A 27,784-nucleotide genomic window follows, 5' to 3' on the forward strand; every position below is an offset into this window, starting at 1 on the left:
AACAAATAAAGTAGACGAATGGATAATGTTTTGCCTTTGAAATGTACATCAATCTAATATCAACCATTGCAAAATAGGAAGAATTGATAACTGTTATCTGTAAATTGGTAAATCCTATAGTGTATGGACTTTCAAACCTATAAGGGTTATAAATTTGGTATCTCAGAAATTTTATATCATATTCAAATAGCTCATATTTTCACGCCTAATCAATTCATAATCATCACAGTGATTAGTGAATCAGTTTACGTTGATTAAATCAGTCACATTTTCATGTTAAACGTAACTGATTTTCAACTATATTCTTGATGACATATGTACGTGTTAAAGAAAGTATTCATAATATACGAAGCAATCTATGGAATATCATAGTCATTCCACGGATATCTATTTCGGTAACAATCCGATAGATAGATAGATAGATAGATAGATAGATAGATAGATAGATAGATAGATAGATAGATAGATAGATAGATAGATAGATAGATAGATAGATAGATAGATAGATAGATAGATAGATAGATAGATAGATAGATAGATAGATAGATAGATAGATAGATAGATAGATAGATAGATAGATAGATAGATAGATAGATAGATATTAGATACTATTCCTTCGGGTTTATGCGATATAAATTTATGAGCGTTTCCGGTAGATGATCAGTTAAAGTAAGATATAGACATTGTGCATTTTTTGCACAATGTGTTAATACTATGAAATTTGTATAAATTACCATGTTTAGGGCATAGATATTTCAATGTGTAGTCATTTGATATCAAGGGAAAATTGTAAACACAGTCAGTATTATGTTATTAAACCCTAAGTAATCATGATTAGATCTAAATAAATTGACTGTCAACACAATCACTGCTCTAATGAATTAAACATCTCGATGCTTAGAGTTCACTGATACATCTCTGTAATATAGAATGAAATTTAGCCAACAAATTTCATTGTCATCATGTTAACGAATACCGACTGGAATGAATCATAAAAAACTATCTTAGGTGACCACTTTCAACGATTTATTATTTGGAGGGGTGTCATAGAGATTAGTTTGATTTATAGCTAGTATTCATCACATACTGACCTCAGTTGTGGTAGACACTCAAGAACTATGTCGTCTTAGCATAGAACTCCCCTATGGTATATACCTACTGTCCCACCAGAGATTCAATTTAGGACCTCATGGCCTAGTTATCAACTCTCTGACAAACAAAGCTATTATTATTGACGTCTAACAATATAATTTCGTCATCAATCATTACGTGATATAGCTCGATGACCATATGATAACTGTTTCATTCCCAATATCTTCAAACTGCATCAGTTACAACTTCACAATAAATCTACAGTAACATCTTGAAGTATATCTCTAATGACCTGATGATTAAACAGATTTTGAAATCAGTAAACACTGACAATCTATAAAACTATAAACTGATTTCATCAGAACTATTAATCAATATAAACGTCAGTTTTCAAATAGAATCTATTCTATACATTATGAATTGATACGAATAAAAAATCTGATCAGATTTGTCGTATAAAGTTAATTGAGTTTTGTTTCTTTTTAGTACAGTAACGTTTTTATATTACAAACTATTCTTTTTATTATATTTGTTATCCATTGAATAATAAGGTAAGGTTTATTATATTATCAGAAGGAGTTTGTGGAGATTTTAGAAATTTCACTAGTTGAAATGAGTCAGTTGAGGCTAGACCAACATGGAAAACCTGGAATCACTGGGCGGCCGTCTCGTCCTAGTATGGGACTCCTCGGCAGCGCGCATCCACGACCCCGCCCCCGCCCCCGCGAGATCCGAACCCAGGACCTATCAGTCTCGCTTCAGACGCTTAACCAACTAAACCACTGAGCCAGCCAGCATCTAACTTTAACCAATCCACGAAGTTACGACACCGTACACCATCGTCTTCAGTGAGTTGATATCTCACAACAGACCTGGTTGAACTCTACTGGTAACGGATTTTCACTAAAACTCCAGGAAATGCCTCTTGAAGTCAGTCACCAGTGAGCAGTGATTAGGACGAAACGACCGTCCAGTAATTCCAGATTTTCCACGGTGGTCTAGCTTCAATTGACTCATGATTTCAACTAAGGTTTATTATATTAGTTTGGATTGTTGTGTATATGTATCACACAATTACATAGAAACACAAACATACTATTCAGGACGTTCACATTATAACCAATCAATAAGTGTTAATTAATTATGTAATTTCTTCATTTATATCCAATGTATTAGTAGATAAGTTCTAACAGTTATCAGATAGATTTACACATATATATAAATACCTGTATCAATAATGATCACTTCCTCTTCCTGTATTAATTAACTTCTATGGTAATATGCACTTTTGGTTAAAAATTAGTTTAACATTAACTTAGCAAAATAATATCTTTTAAAAAAACTATCATATATCTATGAAGATAACTATTAAATTACTATAATATCCACAAAGCCTCTAACTGATTATAATCATCATATGCTCGCTAGTGACGGTGTCCAAGAGGTATTTCCTGTGGTTTTAGTGAGAAGCTGTGACCACTGGAGTTCAACCGGGTCTGTTGTGAAGTAGCAACCTAGTGAAGACAATGGTGTATGTGTTGTTCAATTTCGTGGATTAGTTGAAGTTAGACATTAACACCATTGGATGTCTGTTCAGTGGTCTAGTGGTTAATCCTCAGGAAATTGATTCATTTGGTAGCCAATAAAATGCATTTATTATTATTAGCTCTATTCATTATTATATTTTTAGTATGATATAGAATTCTCAGCATAATGTACTTCGACAAGTTTCCGTTTCTTACTTCTTGGTCGATCCTAACGATAAATATTGAGTGATCGCCAGTTAGAAGTTAGCAGTCCAGTCAATCGACATTGAAATAATGTACATTCTTTTTGCTACATATTGCCAGCAATCACAATATTTATGATTATACCTTTTGTAAATTGTACAACGAAATGTTGTACGCTTTTCAGAAATGCACCTGACTAGGTTATGTGATTAATAGCCATAATGATGTATTTAAACAAACAAAATTCGATAACTTGTTGAAATATCTAGATGGCAGGAACAGGTAGCCCCGATGTTCAACCTGCCTTCAGTGTGTCCTTTAGGTCACTTCTGATTGGCTCTCCATATCAGTATCAAATGTTATTGTGCTTATTGTTATCATTGTTGTTATTGTTAATGTAGACGGTTTGAGCTGATCAACTGAGAACCCTCAGTAGATTAGGTTTCTTTTTAATTGATCTTCTGCAAAACGTGATTGGAATTTCAAGTAAAAATTGATGCCACCTGATAGATTAACTCCAGCATCACTCATTTTGACGGCAGAAGACTTTACCAGTCTGCGATTGATCTAATATTGAGAGCTAATCAACACAAAACCTTAGTCAAGCAGGGATTTCTGATGATTAACTCCAAGGACTTAGTGACAAAACAGTTTAGGCGATTTTGAGTCACTTAGCCTAGAGACTAGTAAAATATACCTTGTTTGGTTGAAGTCGATTAACAGTAAAGGGCTAGATAAACATAACGTTGGTTACAATTTATTGATGTCAACTTTAAACAGTCATTGTTTATTTGCATATATGTTTGGTTTTGTTTCTTTACATGATTGAACTGAATAAGATTGTTTAATTAACATCTAGATATTGTTAATGAATATTATATTGTAATTAAGTTGGGTAACTCTCAACCTGATTACACTACAGCCATAAACATCTCATTTATCTGACAAAAATGTGGACTTTCAATGATCAAAGTAAAATGAGGACGTACATAACAATTGTCTTTTGTGACCTATTCAGTAGAACTATGCTCGATATAGGCAAAATGTCCTTAAAATCTATTTTAATAATGAAAAATATATAACTTCTTATTCCTCGTATTATGATACAATCTCTATTAGGTTTTTATCGATTTGATCCTTCTCGCTTTTCGGATAAGATATTTTGATAAGCAAATTTTAGCTAAAGTGGTTTGTGGAGATTTTTGAATTTCATTATTTACATCAAAGATTGATCTTTGTTACGCAACCACTGAAAATCGGATAGTTATTTAGTCCTGGTATGGTACTTCCGTTCAGTCTTTGTCGCAAGACCTGGTGATCTGCGTATCGATTCTTGAAAGGGTTAAGAGTGTACAATGTCAATGAGTATCATACTAGGGTGAAATAACTTGCCAGTGCCTCCTGGTTTTCAGTGGTTTTCGTCCAAGATTAGTCCGTGAAGTGAACTACAAAAGTGAATGTTTTGAATACACCATTAACGGAATACATCATAATTTTTTCAAAGATGAACTATATCACCGCATTTTACTGTTTTAAATAACCTGTCGTGAAAAAGGCGTTTCTTCTTAGTGTAGGACTTCTCAGTAGTGTATAATCATGCTCTATCAATGGTCAAACCTATGTACATACAAGTCTTCCGATGCAAGCCTTACCTTTAAGACCATTGGAATGGAGTCCAGTAACACAAGTTCAACTTCAGTCTATTCAAGCTATAGTATAGCGTTTTACTACTGAGATGTCAGAACCGCTTGAACTAGATCAACCATACAAGTTAAACAAATCTCTATAAAATCTCTTTAACCAAATTATAATTATTTCCTTTTTACTTAGTAATATATTTTACACCTGTTGTTGATATCCATTAGAAACGAATGAAAAGTCGATTCAATTCAATTTAAGAAAAAAGGATGACTATCAGCTATCATATTTGATTGTATTTTCACTTTATGCATATAAATATACCAAATTATCTACGTAAAAGCAGTAAAACATCACTAATACACTATTTTTCATCCAGTTACAAAAACGTTCTAAATTACACGTTTCATATCTTCAAAAATATCATATATTTATTCCATCAAGGGTGAATACATTCTTTTCCAATAATAATAAGGTATTTAGAAATCAAGCATTCGTATGTGAGACCGAAGGTCGTCGGTTCGATTCCTGCATGAAGGGACTGTGAATGGACTCTGATGAAGAGTTCCATAATAAGACAAAATATTCGTCCAGGATTTCCAGGTTTTTGAAACGGGTTTAACTTATATCAGTTCATGATTTTAATGAAAAATAAAGTCTATTCAAAAACAACAAAATCAATCTATTTTTTTTGGCTCTTATATTATCTTAGTTTAGATGATGAATAGAGGTTACCGTTACTGTCAAAGTTTTTAATAATGATTGATAATGAACAATGGATTATTCTAAACTGTCAGTATTTGATGTAAAAACTACGAAAATTTAACTTTTTTTATTTACCATTCTGTTTTTGTTACTGTTCGAAAATGTTACACATTCAATACGGAAAGCGAAACCCCCTTTATATGTTCAAAAAACAATTTATTCTTACCTTTAGCCTACCCTGATTGATTATCCATAGCGGTTATCATATTGTTTTTGTGTACTTTAATTTTCTTTGTTACAGCTTACCTTTAATATAAATGTTAGTTGTCAATAATAAATAAAACTACTGATTAGATTTAATATGGAATTATAGATTTTGGCCACTGATATGTTTTGTTGTTTGGACGCTAGTTGTTATACTTGGTTGTCGCTGATTATTGCGTAGGAAACGCTTATCACTTATACTCGAAACGATGGACCGCTGCGATTCCCACAATCTAAAAGTAAGAACACAAAGACTGGTATAAGTAAAGATTTATGAACCCCAAAACATGACGAGGACGACGTTAGTCAAAAATACACTCATTTATATATTGATTTGTAGACCCATTTTGATTAATAACCAGGATGAAATCACATATATAAAAAATACTCACAGTTATAAGAAATTGATGAAATATTATAAGGGAAAACAAAACCGAATACTACACTGAATAATCATCACGTTGAGTCAAAACGGAATTAATGTTGAACAAAACTCATAATGAGTAAATTAATCGAATTTTGACTTCTCTTCCCGTCATATCAATCACCATCATATTAGGTTCTAAGTGTTATTTTAAATATTCTGAACTCTTTATGGCGGGATTAGACAATTAACCAGATATTGAGTTAAAACCATCAGTTTGCCAACCAACACTTGTCTTCAAAATGATCAGTTATTAAATGATTCATGGCAGTTGATAGGAAACTTTGAAAAAACATGGTTTAAAGCTAGTTGGCACTAGTTTCATAAGCTTACTTGTAATCTTGAGGAATTTTGTGGTCCCAGTGGAACTAGGTCCCATATCACCCGACTTTAGAGTGTGAGACATTACCACTGGGCCATTTTAATCTTGACTGGCCGCATCTAGAATAGAAAAATGTACATTAATTGATCTCTGAGTAGTGATCATTGTCATGTGAGTATGGCCTTTTAGTATTGATCAGACTCTATCAATCATGTTGCATTGTGGTCACTAGTGTAACTCACTCGACGTTACTTGTGTTGTGTTTTGATATTTCAATGATCAAAGGAATCTACAATCCTTAAGGTACTAGTGTTCCTCTATTAATTTCTAAATATTCTTCTACAGTTAAAAGAAACCAGAAGTCTCAAATCTAGCATTATTTTGCCATATGTAGATGTAAAAAAGTATATCATTTGTTTCTATAATGAATAAACTCTCATTATATTGTTAATCATGAAGAAGACACTTGTATTTTATATGCCTTTCGTATTCTGCAATTGGATATAAATACTACTCACTAACTTGGTTCTGTTGATATATACGCGTAGCTCGATAATTCGTATGATTAACATTCAATTTGTTTGATGTTATTTCGTAAATAGTCTTAGTGAATGTGTATCCTGATTAGTAACTGAATGATATGTATATATTTCAAAGTTGAATTTATGAGTCAATCTAAGCTAGACCACCGTTAAAGACCTAAATCTCAACTAATTGGTCTAAAGGTCGAACGTTGGCTTGCGAGACTGAAGGTCCGATTCCAGCGTGCGGGATAGTCGACGCGCACTGCTGAGGAGTCCCACGCCGGAATGGAGCGGCCGTCCAATGCTTCTAGGTTTTCAGTGATGGTTTAGCTTAGATTGACTTGTGAATTCAACTATCAAATTACTACAATCTACACAAATTTCCGAAATTGATGTATATATATGTATATAGTGACTGTATTTTTTTTATTTGTGACTGGATTTTTTAAATTTCGGTGTGATTTATTTTTGATTACATTAAACGTTTTCATGAATCTGAATAATAGTGTCAATAGCGTTTAATCCCCTTTTGTACGACACGAATGATAATAAACAGTAGTTGGGTGGGTAAAAATTTCCTGTATATTCATATATGATTAGAATGATCTTGTGTAAGCTTATTTATTATCAGAAGAAAGGATGTGTCCTAAAAATGGTCAATGATGACTAGAAGTTTTTAAAGTCAATAAGAGTATCGATACTTTAATTTATCAACATAATACTAAGACCATGTGGTAAACACTTGGATATTCATTTATTTTTAAATGTACCCACTATTATAAATATTTACTCACTTATATATGCATAATAGCTTGTATGAAAATTCGGCCATGATACTTCATTAATGTAAAATAATAACAAAGGGGCTAATATCTTTACAGAATCCGCTGAAATTGAGAAGAAATGAACGATATTTTTAATATGGTCTAAATACGGAGATTGATTTATTTATTGACTTACTTAAGTCTCTTCAATATCATTCTCTGTAAACTTATACTAATAGCAAACTTCATGGTATATGTTATTCAAACAATACCTTACATTCACTTGGTATTATTTGGCTTGTATCGTCCCAAATAGGACGAAACGTGCGTCAAACTGGATTCCACTGCTAGCCACTATCCATCATTGCTTACAAAATTACCTTACATTATAATTTTTTTCCTTTAATTTAGAGATGTAGTTGTGGAGACTTGGATAAAAGTTTTTTTTATTAATTATTTTTAAAGACCATATAACTATATTTGTGTGTGTAGAACCATGAAGCAAGTAACATGTAGTGTACCAAATATAATGAAATTATCACTTATATTTGTTCATTCTTATTATGAATACTCATAATGTGTTCATATATGTGTATAAAGTTGATTCATTTCATCTATAAAGAATCGAATAATTTATGCAAAGTTTATGGTACATATATATGTCTATATGATTATTTATTTTCTGTATTGTTTTCCCTATATGTAATTTACAAAATAATTCAATTCTACATCAGTATGTTAAGTACAGGATTATGTTTGATGTAGTCCTTGATTAATAAACTTCAATTTACTTGATATTCTTCTAAGTGGTAGAGAAGATTTGTAGCTCAGATGAATGATTTTTTGATGGAGTTTTATTCTCTGAGCTGAATGGTTTGGTCATGGAGCTTTTATCACTTTTCTGAACGACATCAACAGCACAAACTTCAGATAGAAGTGAAGTGTTCGAATTTCTCCACATGTGGTTCACAGATTGTTCTGTACACTTCGATGTTGATTGGTTCTTGTTGACCTTAAACCTGTTATTGTTTACTTCTTTGTTTTGATTTTATCTCCCATTGGTTTGATTTTTGTTTTTATGCTTGTGCATAATTTTCCTGATTGTGCTGATGATGTCGTTCATAAGAACGATGAAAGCTCCATGACCAAACCATCTAGGTCAGAGAATAAAACTCCATCAAAATGTTTCTAAGTGAATTTGTGAACTTCGATAAGTTTTCTATGATAAATATGTATCATTTACAAATCAACCTGATATTAATGAAAGCTAAACGTTTAATTCTAGATGAGATTTTCTTCCTACTTGGAATTCGTCAGCCGGATTTATCTACACAATGCTAACTGAACAAGTTAGATCAGTAGTTAATTGGATAACTCATTTGGTGTCAGATATAAAAAATAGATTAGGTTTGAGTCCCGGTGTCAATATCAATATTTGAACATGGTAATTATATCCAGGAGACGAGTCTTAAGTAGCAATTTTTTCTAACTTGTGATCGCCGATTAGAGCAGTGAATTGTCGATCGGACCAAGGACGCATAAAACACGTGGGAGCAGCCTAGAGTCCTGATTGGTCCTGCTTTCCGCCTAGCCCAGCCAGTTAAGTCCACAACACAAGTCTCAGTCTCTGCGATATGAATCATTATATTTCAAACATACTGAGTTTATATACCAATCAAACAGACCACAACGTACCAATAAAATATGAGACAATATTTGTACAAGAATTAGCCGGATGTGGCTGTGAATGAGGGAGGTAGTAATTAATATACTGGGTATAACTCAAGAATGGTATAACTTATAATAATAGTTTATGAGTCAAAAGAAAGCTCATAATAAGAGGAATATGAATATGCATAGTTTAGTTACTTAATATGGATCCCAAAAGTTACCATTCATTGTTTTTGTTGGGACATAACACACCTCCCCTTTCCTGAAGATCCGGAGTTGACATCCGGATTGCAAATTTTCCGAGTTCATCCTCCCCTGCGAAATAATTTTGAGTCATCATATACCCAAGTTACAATTGATTTGGATGTATTTAAAACACATTGAACAGAGAATCCAGTAAAATTGACCAGATAGTGAGGATAAACGCCATTTAATTCACATGTAATGTAGATTCTACTTTTTGGTACAGTCAATATATTCTACGACAGTGTACTTCTTTTAACCTGATATCTAATTAGTAATTATTTCATTCCGCAATTGTTTAACCGCTGAACTGTTGTTAATCAATTTTTTTTTCTAATAAATATATTAGTTATGTATTATACCTGAATATTCAATAGTAAGTCATCATGTACACTTTACTTAGGTAGATAGATAGTGATTAAATCACTTCATCATAAAAATAAATCGGAAGGAGTTTTGTGGATATTATAGTAATTTTACTAGTTAAGATAATGAGTCAATTGAAGCTAGACCACCTTGGAAAACCTGGAAGCACTGGATGACTGTTTCGTCCTACTGTGAGATATTAAATCATTGAATACCATTGTGAATGTGTCGCTCAATTTCATGAGTTGGTTGGAGTTAGACATTAACACCGTTGGATGACGGCTCCGTGGTCTAGTAGTTAAGCGCTCCCGTGCGAGACTGATAAGTTCTGGGTTCGAATTTCGTGAGTCAGAATCGTGGATGCGCACTACTAAGGAGTCCCAGATTAGGATGAAACGGCCATCCAGTGCTTCCAGGTTTTTCATGGTGGTCTAGCTTCAACTGACCTATGAGTTTAATCAGGGAAACTTTTGGTTGGTATAAAAAACTAAAAAAAAGGTTACCGTGTTTCTTGTTTTAAGTTTTTTTTCAATACAGAAGTTCTTCGTAACATTTTAAGCACATATTTTGTTGTTGTTGATTGTAATATAATTGACGTAAAAACGTTAGTTGTTATAGAGTGACACTTTGACTTAATGGTTGTTTCAATAATATTTTAACATTTTCAAGGAAGAAAAAGAAAAAAAAGAAATCAATGATTTGTTTTACACTTTATTGATTTTGAATAAGTGAAAACATATTGTAATAAACTGTTAATGTAATAGGGGCTTCTGTTATCTCTTCATACTTCAATTATTATGTAATCCAGGATTCACAACGGGTCTTTTTGTGAAAAAATGAAGGTTTATACAAATGACTTTTTGTTATATCCTAATGAGTAGGAAATTGTAGATAGTTGAACAATATCATCAATGAATTGATTGTAGACGTATGTACTATTGGATATGGGTTAGAAGATTAAAGGTTAAACGTTTAATTGAGCCCCTATATAATGAGATCTTTGATATGGACTACTAAGAAATCCCATATTATAACGGAATAGTTGTCAATGGCTTTTTGATTTTCATTGGTAATCATGATCTAAATTAAAAAGGAAGTAAACTTTTCTTGAACTTATATTCTCTATATAATTTTCTACAGATTTGGATTTAACCAAAAAATATATTTATTATTAACTTTCTATCCAATGCTCAATTTATTTGAAATTATCAAGTTTAACCATGGTATTGATACGTATAATTAATTGATTACCGGATATTCATTTTCCAGTCATGAGATGTAAACCTGATTTTCCGGTAGTCAGTTTTTAACATAAATTTGGAATGAGGTATAATAAAAATAGTTTGGCGAATAAAATTTCATTCTACGATTGAAGATAGCCGACAGGAAAACGTGATGAAGTTACGCTTCATCTTAGTTGGCACTTGTCAGTAATATCTTTTCAATAATTGTTCATACTAAGACAGAACAACTGTACTTATAGTTTTCTAAGCAAAGATGGATAGTGGCTAGCAGTGGAATCCAGGACGCGTGTTTCGTCCAATTTAGGACTCGTCAGGTGCATGAGCCTGCATCTCAGAGTTGATATTCACTCTAGGACTCCAACCCAGTACCATTCTCTTCAAACGCCATCGCGTTATCCACTTAGCTACTGAGTCCTAATAACCAGTTGCTTGTGTAATGGGGTGAGTTTATATTCACTTGGTATTATTTGACTTGTATCTTCCCATTGTTATTTAGGACTGCATTCGATCAGTGTCTTAGCTTAAAAAGCTTGTGACTTGAGGAAATAAATATCAAGGCAACCTCACAGGATGCACATATTCCAACAAGAGACTGATCAATTTCAGTCCTAAATAACAATCGGAAGATACAAGTAAAACAACGCCAAGTGGATTGTATTTATAGTTATTTGATATATACCAGTTTAAATATACAATAGAAAATCGTTGCACTTGTAATGAAGTGTTTACTTATTTAATCATCAAATTGTGATAAAGGTGAAAATAACATATAGAAGATAGGTATGAAAAATAATTGTCCACTTAACTCATATAAGGAGGATAAGCAAATGTGAGAATAAAAATGCAATGAAACATGAAATAAGTTATTAAAAATATGAAATGATAGTGTTAGAATCATGACAAAATACGTAGTCAGATATACTAAATCTAAATATCAACTCCTGGATTGAATCAATGAATTAATGATGCATTAGTTCGGTACAAATTTCAAAACGACAACTTCTTTTAGAACTAGTCTTTCTAACTTGATGAATGGTTCCAAATGAAAATCCCGATGATTAAAATTAGTCAAATGTTCAACAACAGGACAACTGACTCATTTATAATTCATCACAAATCATATTGTATAGTATTCAGATATGCATAAGCAAATACATAAATAGCATTATAATGATATAACTACTACTAATAATGTTATTATAGTAATTCAGTTAACTTGGCGTCATTTCGTTTAAGGATTAGTGTAAAATCACGATCATTTTAATACAATTTACTTGTAAGCTGTATTTTGTTAACCTATTAATGTTAATTCATTAGCATATATGGATATTTACTAGTTTCTTATTCAATATAAAAATGGTCCATTTAGTCCTTTTGAAAGAAAAACAAACAAACAAACTAATGCTTAGATATAATCCAAATATTGAAGAAACTATTTCCAGAATATGTGGGTATTGCTGAGGAGTCTCATAGTAGGACGAAACAGCCGTCCAGTGCTTCCAGGTTTTCCATGATGATCTAGCTTAGATTGACTCATGAATTCAACTAATAAAATCGCTATAATCTCCACAAACTTTCATTCTAATATATATATATTTATTAGGAATTAATTAGAATTTTATACCTTGATTAAGATTTCATTCTGTTTTTGGAATATGATATTAACTAACAAAAGGTATCAATAAAGAATTTACTTAAAGCAGTTTACTACTATTATAGCTCTCATCAGAATATCAATAAAAAGTAATTGATTCAGTAAGAGAATATATTTTATCAGTAAATTGATTATTAACTTGCTCATTGATAAGATATATGTGTGGTTGAATGAACCAGATTATTAATGGTTAAAGCGGTGCTTATATGAATGTGATAATATCTTTTTGTTTGCTTCGTCAGTTTCCATATTGAAAAAAACACGATTACATTAAAAGAAGGGGTTTTGTGGAGATTTTAGAAATTTCACTGGTTAAAATCATGAGTCAATTGAAGCTAGACCATCATGGAAAACCTGGAAGCACTGGCAGGCCATTTCATCCTAGTATGGGACTCCTCAGCAGGGTGCGGGATCGTGGATGCTCACTGCCAAGGAGTCCCATACTCGGAAGAAACGGCCGTTCAGTGCTTCCAGGTTTTCCAAGGTGGTCTAGCTTCAATTGACTCATGATTTCAATCAGTGAGATTTCGTTTAAAGTCAATTCTATAAATCTTTACTTGTTAGACAAGTTATGTAATGTTTCAAACAAATGCTAATGGGCTGACTTCTTGAAGAAGTATGAAAAATACATTATCATTATGATATTGTAATGAAGATCATAATAACAGTAAGTTATATAATCAAAATTATAACGACAAACATTGTCTTACATCTACAAGATATAAGTACTTGATGTTATTATTTATATCATCTACCTTTCCTGCAACAGTAACATTAACTACTACTAGAGTTGTTGTGATCTCTGAACTAAGTAGATTCATTATGTATCATAACTATTCAACGTTCAAAGGTTTTCACAAAACCAAAGCCATAAATTTAGTTTATTTGTACTAATTAGTCAATAAGTAAGAAACCAGTAATACGTTGCCTAGTGGACATTGATTCATGTTAATTCTAGTTAACAGAATGATAAATATACATGAAGACTAATGGATTCCTTTTTCATACTTTATTTTCATTTATAATTATTCATTTATAACATGATAATTCTTAATTCACTAGTTTTGTACTTAGCTTATGAATGATGGTATTTTATATTAAACGAAGAATCAGTCAGTAGCGATTTTGTTTTCATTCGGAAATTCAGCAATACTACAATATTTTCAATCATTAAATAGAAATTTTAGTGTAATAAAATATCATCACTGTAACTACTTAATATGTTTATTGTGTATGATTACTTGAACAGTGATCAGAACAATGTGGAGGTGTATTTCCCCAAGTGCTGTGCTTTTAGTACTCTCTATTACAAAATGATTGATGATGTCACTTACAAACTTCTTTGAAGAAACCGGAATTAAGAACAGTTAGTTGATCATTGAGTAGTGATTTTTGTGGTTACCGGATTTCATCAATCAGGTTTCAATGTGGCTACTGGTCTGAGGGATTCAATATCGCATGCACTATGTTGATACTTTAAGTGGTTGGAAAGTGATCTACTGAATTCCGTCGACACTAAACAAATAGATGACAATCACATTGATCATTACTCACTGATTGATCAATTTAAATAATTCGGTCCTACTGGAGTTCAATAGACTCAACAATAATTCAGTCGTAATGTCGCTGACACTGGATGATATACACCCAAATACAAATGTAATGATTAGTTTACTCAAGATTTAAGGTACGTTTTACAGACGAACAGCAAGTAGTAAGCAAATTAGGTGGTTAAGGGTTTTGCGTTGGATAAATTTAATCGTTTAAAGTTTACAAATAAAACTGACTAAATTCCTTGTAATCAATCCGTTGTAACTATTTATCTTACTGATGGGAATGTGATCTAGTCAGTTATAGAAAACTGATTGTTACGAAAATGAAGATAGCAATTAATCTAACAATGAATTTCATAATGTAACTATCTCATTTAGTACAAGATTGTTACAAATACTACGTTTGAAATTTCGGTCACCATTTATTACGTTATTAGGAAGATTGTACATAAACTACTGTGCACTTTGAAGAACATGTATATGTTATTAAATAATTTGACCAAGCAGGATATAACATTATTAAGTGGATACTCAACCAGTCAAATATTGTGAATACTTATAACAAAAGAATTAGACATATTTTCCATGTTCCAGGAAAAAAGACTACAGTAGATATACTATTCATTCATTAAAATGGATCCTAGATAATTAGAATACTGATGGACATGAAGTATTGAACATCTTTAAGTCTTCTTTGACTAAATGATAATTTACTATCGCGCTACCTAACACTTATAAATAAATTTTAAATGGACTGATATAACCTATTGAATTAACAAACTCAGAATGATAATTTTTATGACAAGATGACTTATCTAATAGAAAACTGTTAAATACAGTAAAGCTTAATCAATTCATTTATGACTGCAATTGATCAGTCTCTTATTGGCATATGTGTATCTTGTGTGGATTGCCTCGATATGGTTTTAAGTCACAACCATTATAAGCAGAAATGGGTGGTGACTGACAATGGAATCCTGGACGCGTGTTGCATCCTATTTGGGACTCGTCATGTGGATGTACTTGCATCTCAAAGTTGAATAACGTGGTAATGTTTTAAGCGGATAGTACCGGGTTCGAGTCCTGGATTTAACATCAAATCTGGGATGCAGGTGCATCCAACTAACAAGTCCCGAATAGGACGAAATACGTATCCCGGGTTCCGTTGCTAGTTGTCATTTATATCTGCTTACAATCTAATTTGTTCTTGAGATCACTTAATTCTCATTGAGAAAACATACGGAATAATCAAGATCATATATCAAGCACTCAATAACACAAACGGCATTCGAATTAGAAACTATAAGGAACTGTAACCATTAATTATTGCATTCAAAACGACATACCCGCATATATCATATTGATAAATAAGCCTTCATATAATAGAATTATTTGTATTTGACAATCAATGAAAACCAAGAACCAAATGTTATTACTATAACACTCCACACCGATCCATATCTGTAAGTTTATAGGCGATGAAAATCAAGACCTTCAAGCTTTACTTCGAGCAACGTTGTCGAGTCCCCTACAGTTTAGTTTTTTCTGGTTTACATCAATAATCCAACCAAGGCCAGTAAATAATGTCAGTAATCTCCTGTACACCTTGAAATGAAAATATACACACTATTATATCGAGGTCAAGTGTATTACCATAATAAATAAAATAGCTAATATGATAGAATTGCTCAGTTTGAAAATTCATAGTGATAGCTTGTTTTTTTTAAAAAGTGTTTTAAACTCAGTGTTCATTTGTTTTGTTTCGGTCTATGAACTCATATCAAAACAAGCTGAGATTGTTTGTTTATTTATTCTATCGGCCAGTTTATATTGATAAAATCAAACAGGACAATGTTTTTAAACGTTTATGGTAATTTATGAACAACTTGTGACCTATTTTCTAAACGTAAATCTGAACTTTTTTGTTGTTGATTAAAGCACAATATAACCGCTGGAATTATTCAACTGATCTTAAGTATATTCCACATGTACTTTGTAACGTTACCATCGAGCAAGTTGTGCGGTGATTGACTTTTTGTAGGATTAAGATAGTTAAATTGATTGATCATCAGATTATAACTGATTTAATTCGATTTACTGTTGATGAAAGTTGTAATGTCTCAGTCACCAATCTAAGTACCATAATAATTACGCTTTAATATTATTAAGTGGTTAAATGTAGCTGGCGGTGAAATTCTACTCCTAGATTTTAATCGACACTAATAATTAAACAAACTCGGTGATCATTCATTACAATTTAATGTTTTGGATACTGCAATTAATGGGATTATTTGTATGATTTGTGTTTTTTTTTAAAATTCCATTATTACTAAATTAGCTCATAAGTCATATACGTAAATGAATAAAATAGTATAGTACTATATATCTCAACCAATCTCTGATCTACATTATGTAAACAAGTTTATTTCGATCAAAATGACTTGATACGTAATGACAAGTGGCAGTTGTTACTGTAATATATCTTGAAATACATTGCCGCTAATCGACACTTAAGCGTATATGATTTTAGTCAATTCAACCTCATCCTATATATATATAATAGATTAGAACAGTAAGAATACATTATTGTTTTTATATATTATTCATTTTTATAGTTTATTAGGTAATAACATACTCAATAACTCCTTTTGTAAACGTATACAATGTTTAAGCAAAGATGGATAGTGGTTAGCACTGGAATCTAGGACTCGCGTTTCGTCCTATCTGGGACTCGTCAGCTGGATATATCTGCATCCCAGAGTTGATGTTCACTCTGGGACTCGAACTCAGTATCTAAGGCAATATCGAGGGAATCCGCACACGATGCACATATGCTAACATGAGAGTGATCAATTGCAGTCCTAAATAACAATGGGAAGATACAAGTAAAACAACAGCAAGTGAATGTATACACTGTTTGGCAATCTTTGCACTATGAATGTTGTATATAATGTCACTGTAATGAATGGTGAAATCTAACACACGTTTTATGATCTAATACATACACAAATTCTGTTAATAAAATAAAATTTAAGTTTAGATTAGACTAGTTAATTTGTTAATATCAGATAACTTTGAAACTATATTGTTGACAATTAGTAAATATCAGAGGCGGGTTTTGTGGAGGTTTTAGAAGTTTCACAGATTGAAATCATGAGTCAATTGAAGCTAGACCAACATGGAGAACCTGGAAGCACTAGACGACCGTTCCGTCTCGGTATGGGACTCCTCAGCAGTGTGCATCCACTATCCCGCAACCCGTGGGACTCGAACCCAGGACCCATCAGTCTCACGCCAGGCGCCTAACCAACTAGACCACTGTGCCAGCATCCAATGGTGTTAATGTCTAACTTCAACCAATCCACGAAGTTGCGCCACCGTACACCACTGTCTTCAGTGAGCTGATATCTCACAACAGACCTGATTGAACTCCATTAGTAACGGCTTCCCACTAGAAAATGGATTATGAGATTATAAAGCCGTTTCAAATATAAACAAATAAAGTAGACGAATGGATAATGTTTTGCCTTTGAAATGTACATCAATCTAATATCAACCATTGCAAAATAGGAAGAATTGATAACTGTTATCTGTAAATTGGTAAATCCTATAGTGTATGGACTTTCAAACCTATAAGGGTTATAAATTTGGTATCTCAGAAATTTTATATCATATTCAAATAGCTCATATTTTCACGCCTAATCAATTCATAATCATCACAGTGATTAGTGAATCAGTTTACGTTGATTAAATCAGTCACATTTTCATGTTAAACGTAACTGATTTTCAACTATATTCTTGATGACATATGTACGTGTTAAAGAAAGTATTCATAATATACGAAGCAATCTATGGAATATCATAGTCATTCCACGGATATCTATTTCGGTAACAATCCGATAGATAGATAGATAGATAGATAGATAGATAGATAGATAGATAGATAGATAGATAGATAGATAGATAACCTCATTTCTCACTAAGCATACAATACACCTTATATCTTGATTTGAATAACTGTTTCACGGTAAATAGGTGTTTACCTTTAAACTATGTATCCGCTTATTTATATACTAGATATTTTTAGGACACTAAGTTCTAAGTAATTTTCTCTACAAATACAGGCCTGGGTACATAAGAGATGAATTCTCACCATTTCTCTTATTTATCTAAAAGTGATGTCAAAATAACTGAAGAATAGAACGATTAATTTATGTTTATACCGTAAGCAGTTTATGTGAAATGTGAAGATTGTATATTCTCACTTCATATATTCCAGTTGCGTTTATTAGATATTTATCTAAACATATTGTTTTCTATTGTTGAAACTTTAATCACTACTATATCTTCCTATAAAACTAAAACTTAAGCGAAGAAATACTTCTTTATGATTAGTTCGATACTAAGATATGGTTTACATTTGAACACAATATCGATTCTAGGGAAACGGTAGTGAACTATTCATTACTGTCCTCGTTACGTATAATTCACATCACTTGAAAGCTATGAAGATAGGACTTAGTATTGGATATTCTCTATCAGTATAGGATTGTGGAAATTATTGAGTACTAATTGAGGTGATGAGCCAATCAATGTTAGACCACTATTGAAAACTTAGAAGCACTGTACGGCCATTTCAACCTAGTATGGAGCTCCTAAGTAACGTATATCGACTTCTCGCGCGGGACTCGACCCTGAGACCGAAGGTCTCAGGCACAAACGCTTAACCTCTAGACCACTGAGCTGGCGTTCAACGATGTTAATGTCTAACTTTGATTGATCCACCATCTTGCGCAACTCTTCATCTATTTTCTGTGCAGGATAACTGTCTCCACACGACATGGATTAGACTCTATTGGTTATGGCTTCTCACTAGAACTTCGAAAATTACGTCTTGAACCTAACCACTAGTTAGCACATGATAATTGTTAGTATAGGGTTGCAGAGGTTATTAAAAAAAAAGAGTTTTAACATGCAGACAGCGCAGTTGTATTCTTAGGATGATTAATAATATTTGAAGGATTATTTCATATCAATATGTATAAACTTATTACTTAATCCTAAATATGTATCGTGTTTAAAATTCACTTCTCCCCTCAGTACACTAATCATATTCGTCCGGGTTTTAACTAAACAACCTATCACTTAGTGATTTGCCTTTCAATTTAGATGAGTTGTCAATCAATGAGTTGTTTAACATGATGAGTTTCGTCATTGAAATCTTATGGTTCCGTTTTATCAATATGATAGATAAATAAATAAACAGTTTTGAAGCGAACTGTATCTGGTTCTACCAATATAACTGAGTTTCTGTATCAAATTTCCTTAGATTGGAAAAAAGAAACTTATAAATAAATTTAATAGCAAATTATTAAAAAAAGATTTTTTTCTTCTTCCGATAACATCATTTATTCAAGCTATGCTAAGTTATATCGGTAGAGATATACGAAAGTAAATAATATTAGCAGCCCATTCATATCGTTTATTCATTCATTAGTCAGGTATAAATAAATATACTTAACTTCAAACCACACCCATTAGTTTTAGGGTTGGTTGATACTATGCAGTTAACAAGGATGAAGTGGGTAGATTGAGGTTAAAATATTTTGTGGTTCATAGCTACCACTTCATATATATTACAGACTATTTAGTTTACAATATTTAACATTTAAAAAATCTTTCATTATTCTAGTTTCTAGATGTATTCATTTATATTCTCAGCATAATTCAACTAGTACCTGTATAATAAGCAAAGTTGGATGGCGGCTAACAGTGGAATCCAGGATGTGCGTTTCGTTCTATCTGGGACTCGTCATCTGGATGTACCTGCATCTCAGAGTTAATGTCCACTCTTTGACTCGAACCCGGCACTGTTCGCTTTAAATGCTATCACATTATTTACTTCTCTAATGATTCCAGACAGCCACTATCTAGTGCGACGGGGTGAAGTTTAAGTTCACTTGGTATTGTTTGTTTGAATCCTCCTGTTGATGTGCATTCTATGTGAATTGTCTCAATACTGTCATAAATCACAGATATTAAAACAAGCAATACAAAAGTGAATGAGTATCTGTATAGTTTATTTATCAACGAAACAAGTTTTTAGAGATTGCTAACTCTTATAGTTTATATCAATCCACTATATGATCGTAGATCTGAACCAATGAAGAATCTTATACTTAAACAAAAGAGCTCTGTTCAGTTCTACCCTATTTATCAATGGTCATTAAACTACTGTCAGTTTGTGATACAGGCTATAATTCATTGTTCCTGATAATCCAACTAATGTTTCTTTACTGATGTATTGATTAAAGTGTTAATTAAAAAAACCTTTCATAGTTCATTAAAAACTAAGTCTATTTATAAAAGCAGAAATATAAAAGTCTATGGATTTGCAAAATGTCAATCAGTTGTCTCAAACGTGACTGTTCCTTTTGCAAATATTAGTCAATCATCTCAGAATTCATTGTTCCTGTATTTTCATACTTATTGCTTTCTCGTTCTATTCCTGACCAGAGTTATATACTACTTATGTCTACATAAGTAGCACACACCACAGTTGTAAATTACTGATATCTAACGAGAATAGTTTTACGCTTATTCTAATTGACAACGAAAGATTAATTAAGATATTGTCAACAAAAAATGCATAATAACAATCAAATCTTCACTAGGTGTTGTTTACTTGTATCTTCCGATTGTTATTTAGGACTGCAATCGATCAGTTTCTAGTTGGCATATGTGCATTCCGATCAATTGTAGTCCGAAATAACAATGGGAAGATTCAAGCAAACAACACCTAGTAAAAATAGTTTCACCTCATTGCACAAGCAGTTGACTATTAGGACTCAGTAGTTAAGTGGACGACGCGATGGCGCTTGAGTAGGATGGTACTGGGTTCGAATCCCGGAGTGAACATCAACTCTGAGATGCAGGTACATGCAGCTGACGAGTCCCAAATTGGACGAAACGCGCGTCCTGGATTCTACTTCTAACCACTATCCATCTTTGCTTAATCATCAAATCTGTCTTTTATTCAGGAACTGTTAATAGAGAAAAATAAGAGAATTGTATAATAATCAGTTCTTTCGTATAATAAAGTTTATCTTGTTGTTTAGACCTATTATCTCTTGGCTAAAATATATTGTTGTATGTTTGTCAGGGATGATTTTCTTAACAAAACTATGAGCGGATAAGTTTTGAACTTGCTGTATATATGGTAATAATAATAACAGTAGTAGTAATGATAGTATGATGATTATATCAGCTGTTTCGTGTATAATTAACATTTCAGTTTCTTACAACTAGGAAACCAAACTAAAGTACAAATTCTTTCAATGGATAATATTGCCCAGGGCAATTTTTCCTCTTTCTAACTAACCAAGATATCTATCTATCTATCCAAAGAAATTATAACTTTTAATTCGTTCAACATGTTTTGTTTTTGTTTTACATTGTAATTGGTAAATATCACAACATTGTAACAAACTATGTTAGATTATGATCAGCAGACTATATTTTCCCACGAAATCATGGTTCTATTTTATTTTTCTCTTTTATAGAGGAATTCGATTTATTTAGGAAAATATGTTGGTTATTATTGAGACAACTAATTATTTCCATAAATTTTCCCTTTTTTTCCTTATTGTTATACATTGTTTTATGCTTGTCAGTTTCAGAAACAAAGAAGGAACGAATCGGGTGAAGAAATGCCTTTGGTTGAGGTTAGACACTAACACCATTGGATGCTGGCTCAGTAGTCTATTAGGTTAAGCGTTTGCGCGCGAGACTGAGGGCCCTGGGTTTGAACCCCGCGAGCGGGATCATGGATGGGCACTGCTGATGAGTCCCACAATAGGACGAGACGGCTCTCCAGTGCTTTCAAGTTTTAAATGGTCTAACATCAATCGGCTCATGATCTCAATCAGAAATAATACTCGTCGAGTGGATATGTTACGTACCAATTACATAATGGCATTTCGATTCAAAATTAATATTGAGTAATTGGAAGAAAGAGGATTATTAATAATAATAAACAAAGTAATTATTCGAAAATCAAGCAGTTGCTACGTTACATAATATATGAAAAAGATAAGGAACAGAATATTTTGATGAATGGTCATTAGAATAGTAGTTATGTAAGAATTAAGAGATCATTGTTGAGAATAAGTAAAATACAAAGTTCAAAAAACAAAAAATGGAAGAAATAAGAAAATAGTTTATCAGTGTTGTGCTACAGACGCCCATATACCGATGGCAAAGGTCACGAAAGTGGTTGTACAAACTTCTTTTCGATGCAAAGGTTAGGTTTATGAACATGAATTGCAATCGCTTCAGCAATGTGCAAACGACGAACTCGTAAACCATGTGGCATATTCGATGAAATATGGTAGATAACTTTAAAAGCTTTATTCAGTTCAACTTGATGACATGTGTCAACCAAGTGAGCGAGAATAGAACTCTTAATCATTTTTACCTGTCCTTTGCTCAACCACGATGGATGGTGCTCTGTTATACGATGACGATCATTCATCAAAATATTCTGTTCCTTCTCTTTTTCATATTTCTTCGCTCGATTTGTTCCTTCTTTATTTACCAAAAGTCGAAATGGGAATTTTCACAAAGTTTCACAGACCATCAATGCAGTAGTTTATTTTCTCGAGTAAACATAAGGGAATATATTTAAAAACAAAGTTTTATAGTGTTTAATTATCTAGCTATATGTTGTATTAGTAATTATTTAAACATTTAGTTTGGTAAAGTGAAATCGTACAATATGGAGTTTGTGTAAAATTTTCAAACTTTATAAAGATCATGGATCGATCTATATTTGATAGCTATTGAAAATTTTGAAACATCTAACAGATATATCATCTTGGAGTTAAACTTCTTGGCAGTACATATTCAGACTCTGTAATAGGGTAACAAACCACGTGCCAAAGCCTTATCATGGAACTATGGATCCTGGGCTCGAGAACAGGAATGTCCAATTGATGAGTCGAACAATGCTAACTGCTTAGTTTCAATGGATAAGGTTTGGTTTAATTCACTTCCAATTGTTAAATCAATTTCAATTCATCAATGATAGATATAAAAATGTACTGTAAATTTGAAAATGTAACAACTATAAGCTCATGTTTAATATATTTGAACTATGGTTAGCATTAAGATCCAGAATTTGAATGTCATCTTATCTAGAGCCTAACAAATAACTAATATCAACATAGAGACTGAAATCTAATACCTTTCACTTCAAATCATAGAAAGAAATTATACACAAAACTATTGAGATCAGTTAACTATTGATCATTCTAATTAGTATAACATGTTTATCAATCAGATCAATGTTGTTTGTGCTTTTTCAGTCCAATTAATTATTGAGTTCAATTTAATATTATAATATCAGCTTGGCTGAAATATTTTCAATACAATAAATCGACTAACATTTTGCTGTAATCTGGAATGTGTTTTTTTTTAAGCAAAGATGAATAGTGGCTAGCAGTGGAATCCAGTTTGACGTGCGTTTCGTTCTATTCCACTGTTAGTCATTATCCATCTTTGCTTTAAAATATGCTTGTGACTTAAGACTATACCGAGGCAATTCACATATGGTGCGCATATGCCAACATGAGACTGATTAATTACAGTCCTAAATAACATTGGGAAGAGACAAGTAAACAATACCAAGTGAATATAACTTCACCTCATTACACAAGCAGGTGACTATTAGGACATAGTAGCTAAGTGAATAACGCGATGGTGTTTAAAGCGAACGGTACTGGGTTCGAATTCCAGGATGAACATCAACCCTGAGGGGTAGATATATTCAGCTGTTGAGTCCTAAATAGGATGAAACACGCGTCATGGATTCCACTGCTAACCACTATCCATTTTTGCTTTAAAAATTGCTTGTGACTTCAGACAATATCGATACAATCCGTACAGGATGCACATATGCCAATATGAGACTGATCAATTACAGTCCTAAATAACAATGGGAAGATACAAGTAAAACAACATCAAATGAATTTAATTCAGAATATTTTTGTTTTAATTTTTAATTTTTAATCTCTAGATTAACAAATATAAGAAACATTTTTTTACAACATAGTTGTTACCAACTAAACGGAATTAATAAAATATAGAGAATACATAATCCTTAGGGATAAAATAGAATAAATACGTATATTACTAACCTAAAATATGATATAAAGTTCATATAAAACCGATGATAATCAAGAATTTTAATTAGAACAATATAATTTGATAATGAGTAATTTACCCAACTAAATATACACTCAAATTGTTGTACACGTAAAGAGCTCAATATTTCAAGACATGGATTATAGTTAGAAAGATACATATAACATAAAACATTTCGTTACAAAGTTTTTATTGTATATAGAGGGATGTTTATGGTAATTAATTGAAGTTGTTCATATGGTTACAAATGATGAAACGTTATAACAGTTTGATTTCATCCAAGTAGGAGAAGAAATATTTATCATCAATTACTATAAGCTATAAAGCGTCAATCATCTAATTTCATTAATGATAACTATTTTACTTCAGATATTCTTGTAGGTCATAAATGACAACTCATGAAACTCTCAATAACTCATTTCAAACTGGATCACTAGTAAGGGAGATTATATAATTATTAAATAGGGTTTATGGAGCCCTTAGCAACAATCCAAAAGAGGAGCCCAGGAAAAAAGTTGATTGTAGATCCCTCGTTGTTGGTCTATATCCCACGGGTGGTAACAAGCTTAGGTAACTAAGGGTGTTTGTGAAGATATGTTATGGTAGGAGTGAATCAGATTTCATTGGATGATCAATACATAATTTTATAGATCAACTAAAGTCGAGAATTTCTACAATTAAATGAAAACCCTGCGATCTTAAGAATAACCCTGAGATTTGAGAATCCTACATTCAATTCATGAATGTTTGAAGGTGAGTAGTTTGATACTAGGACGAGATAGCAATCAAGTGTGTCGTGGTTTATAATGGCACCTCCTCTGAGTTCAGTCCGTGATGGATACCACTTACAAATTAATTATTGATTATTTTATGGCATTCCCATTTGTTTTTTCTCCCACGAAGTTAAACCTTTTTATTAAAACAACTATTGAAGAAATGAATTAAATCTCATGACTAAGCAAGTACTGAAGCTTACGAATATTTAGATATCGTTACTGACACATTGTATCCGCTTTAGAAAAAACAAGATTTCAAAATTAATAAAACGAACGGTCATTTTTTTACGTTTTACAATTTCAGTTAACAATTTTACTTAACCCCAGTGAAGTTTTTCATTTTACTGTGAACAATTTCCTTTTTTTCGAACTTCTCTCTCATTGACACTAGAAACTACCTATCGCTCCTGATGTAACCGAAGAAGAATTAACACCTGAAGAAATATCAAGACGTAAAGAATTCAAACAAAAACGTCGTTTGGTAGACTTAGAAGGTGCTGATGGATTAAGTTTGAAAGCTGTTCTAGCACATCGTGTCTCTTTGCCCGGTGTGGAAGGTGACGATGAGGTAGAAATGGAAGCTGAGAAAAATGTAGAAGAAGAAGAAGACCATGACGAAATGAAAGCTACTGATCAACAATTTGATCAAACAACTAAGCAAAATTCCAGTGGATCTATCCATGCAACGAATATTGATGATTCACTTTCATTACTGTCCAAATCGTCCAAACACAAATCCGATGTTGAATGGAATTTCTCTAATATGGAACATGAAACAATTATCGATAAATTATCGAATAGAAAATCTGATCAATCGGATAGTTGTTGTGAAACAACAAGTATTTCATATTCAGTTCCTAATGTTGTGAACACATTGTCAAATTCAACGATTAAAACAGTAGAAGAACAAACACCACCACCAATGACAACGATAAAAATCAATAAGGATAACAGAAAATAACTTGCTATTCTTCTATTATACCACTTATCCTCAAATGATTATTGTAGGTGATTATCCATATTACATCACATCAATATTTTTCACATTGTGTGTCTCTGTTATTCTCAACATAATCTTGACATGTAAAGTATGTTAAAATTTTACTGTTTACATTATTTTTTTTTCTGGATTTTAGTCGTTTAATCAAGTATGTTGAGTCGAGATGGTTTCCTCTCTCTCTCTCTCTCTCCCTCTATTTCATTGTTTCCCTACAAGTTATCAAGCATTTTAGTACTTTGAATAAGAATACACTTGTGTGAAGTGCTTGTATACGGAGAGGAAAATGTTTTTTCAATATTATCTATAATGTATTATTGCATTTTTATACTTAATTTCTTTTATCTATATATTTTGTTATCTTCTGATATTGATGTTAATCTTAGTTTATTTGTTTATCTAATCATCTATGTACTCATTTAATTACTTGCTTACTTACATACCTGTATACACTTACATGTTGTAGTTGTCGGCTTTTTGTTAAGTTTTAATGTTTCATATAAGAAGAGACTTTTTGTATTTATGTGTAATGTAATTTTACAACATTAGCGATATATTGCCTAAAGATGAAGATATATAACGATAATCATCATAATAATAGTGAAGTAATAGTTTAACAACATTCTTCAAATCAATGTCAACTTATGTGAGAGTAACTAATGAGTGAAAAAAGAAACAGTATCAAGCATATGGATTAATATCTTTCATCAGTTGTTCTTTGAAAATATACTTTTGACAATGAAAATATTCTATTCTTCCTTGTCCTCTCTGTGTGTGTGTGTGTGTCTTAGCATATATCTATATAGACAAATGTGTGTGTGTGACTGAATAAGGGAATCTAGTGTTGACAATGAGATGTGAATGTTGTTTTCTTTACATGATTAAATAATGTTGTTGTTATTATTATTAAGACTATTTTGATTTTAACACCGGAAGTAATATAATAATATATGGTTGTCTGTCTTCTTTTATTTTTGTGACAAAAGTAGCAAACAAACGAATATACAAAGTTAATTGTTATCTTCTCATTGAATCCTCTGTGTTTGTTTCTTGTCTCATTTATACTGTAAGAAATAAAATTTTCAATAAATAAAAGTATGACTTCATTTATATTGATTTTTCCAAACGTTTCTATGGGGCTGTTTCGGACTGTAATTGATCATTCTTCTTTTTTTGAAGGGGGGGGGAATATAAGTGTACCCCGTACAGATTGTCTCCATATTATTAGTAGATTCTGAACATTTTAAGCGGAGATGGATAGTGGCTAGTAGTGGAATTTGAGAAGAATGAATTTCATTCTTTTTGAGACTCGTCAGTTGAACGTATCTACATCTCAATATTGTTTTTCACTTTAGAGTTCGAATCCAGTACCTTTCAACCTAAGCTTTATAACTACTGAGTTCATATAATTAATGGGATGAAGTCTAATTTATCTGCGTTAATTTATAGAATCTCCCCATTCATTGGAGCTGGTCAGTACAGAAGTAATATTAAATGAATAAATACGTCTCGTGGCAAACTGATTTTTTAAAAATAAAATAAATGGCTAACAACAGAGTTCCGAATTCAAGTTTCATACTATTTGAAACTTATCAAGGGGATACATTTGCCACA

The 27,784-nt window shown here is 32.1% G+C and overlaps 1 protein-coding gene across 1 annotated transcript in view; it reads left to right on the forward strand.

The window, feature by feature from the left end:
- The window catches only part of MS3_00008439 (uncharacterized protein), a gene marked incomplete at both ends in the record, with an annotated part of 62,724 nt that extends 36,590 nt beyond the window's left edge, over window positions 1–26,134 (forward strand). The window contains one exon of the mRNA XM_012937058.3: window positions 25,565–26,134. Coding sequence (XP_012792512.1) covers window positions 25,565–26,134 — 570 coding nt within the window. The remainder of the gene's footprint in view (window positions 1–25,564) is intronic.
- Window positions 26,135–27,784: the final 1,650 nt, after the last annotated feature.

Source organism: Schistosoma haematobium, chromosome 6 (genome assembly GCF_000699445.3).
Source record: "Schistosoma haematobium chromosome 6, whole genome shotgun sequence".
Taxonomy (NCBI): Eukaryota; Metazoa; Platyhelminthes; class Trematoda; order Strigeidida; family Schistosomatidae; genus Schistosoma; species Schistosoma haematobium.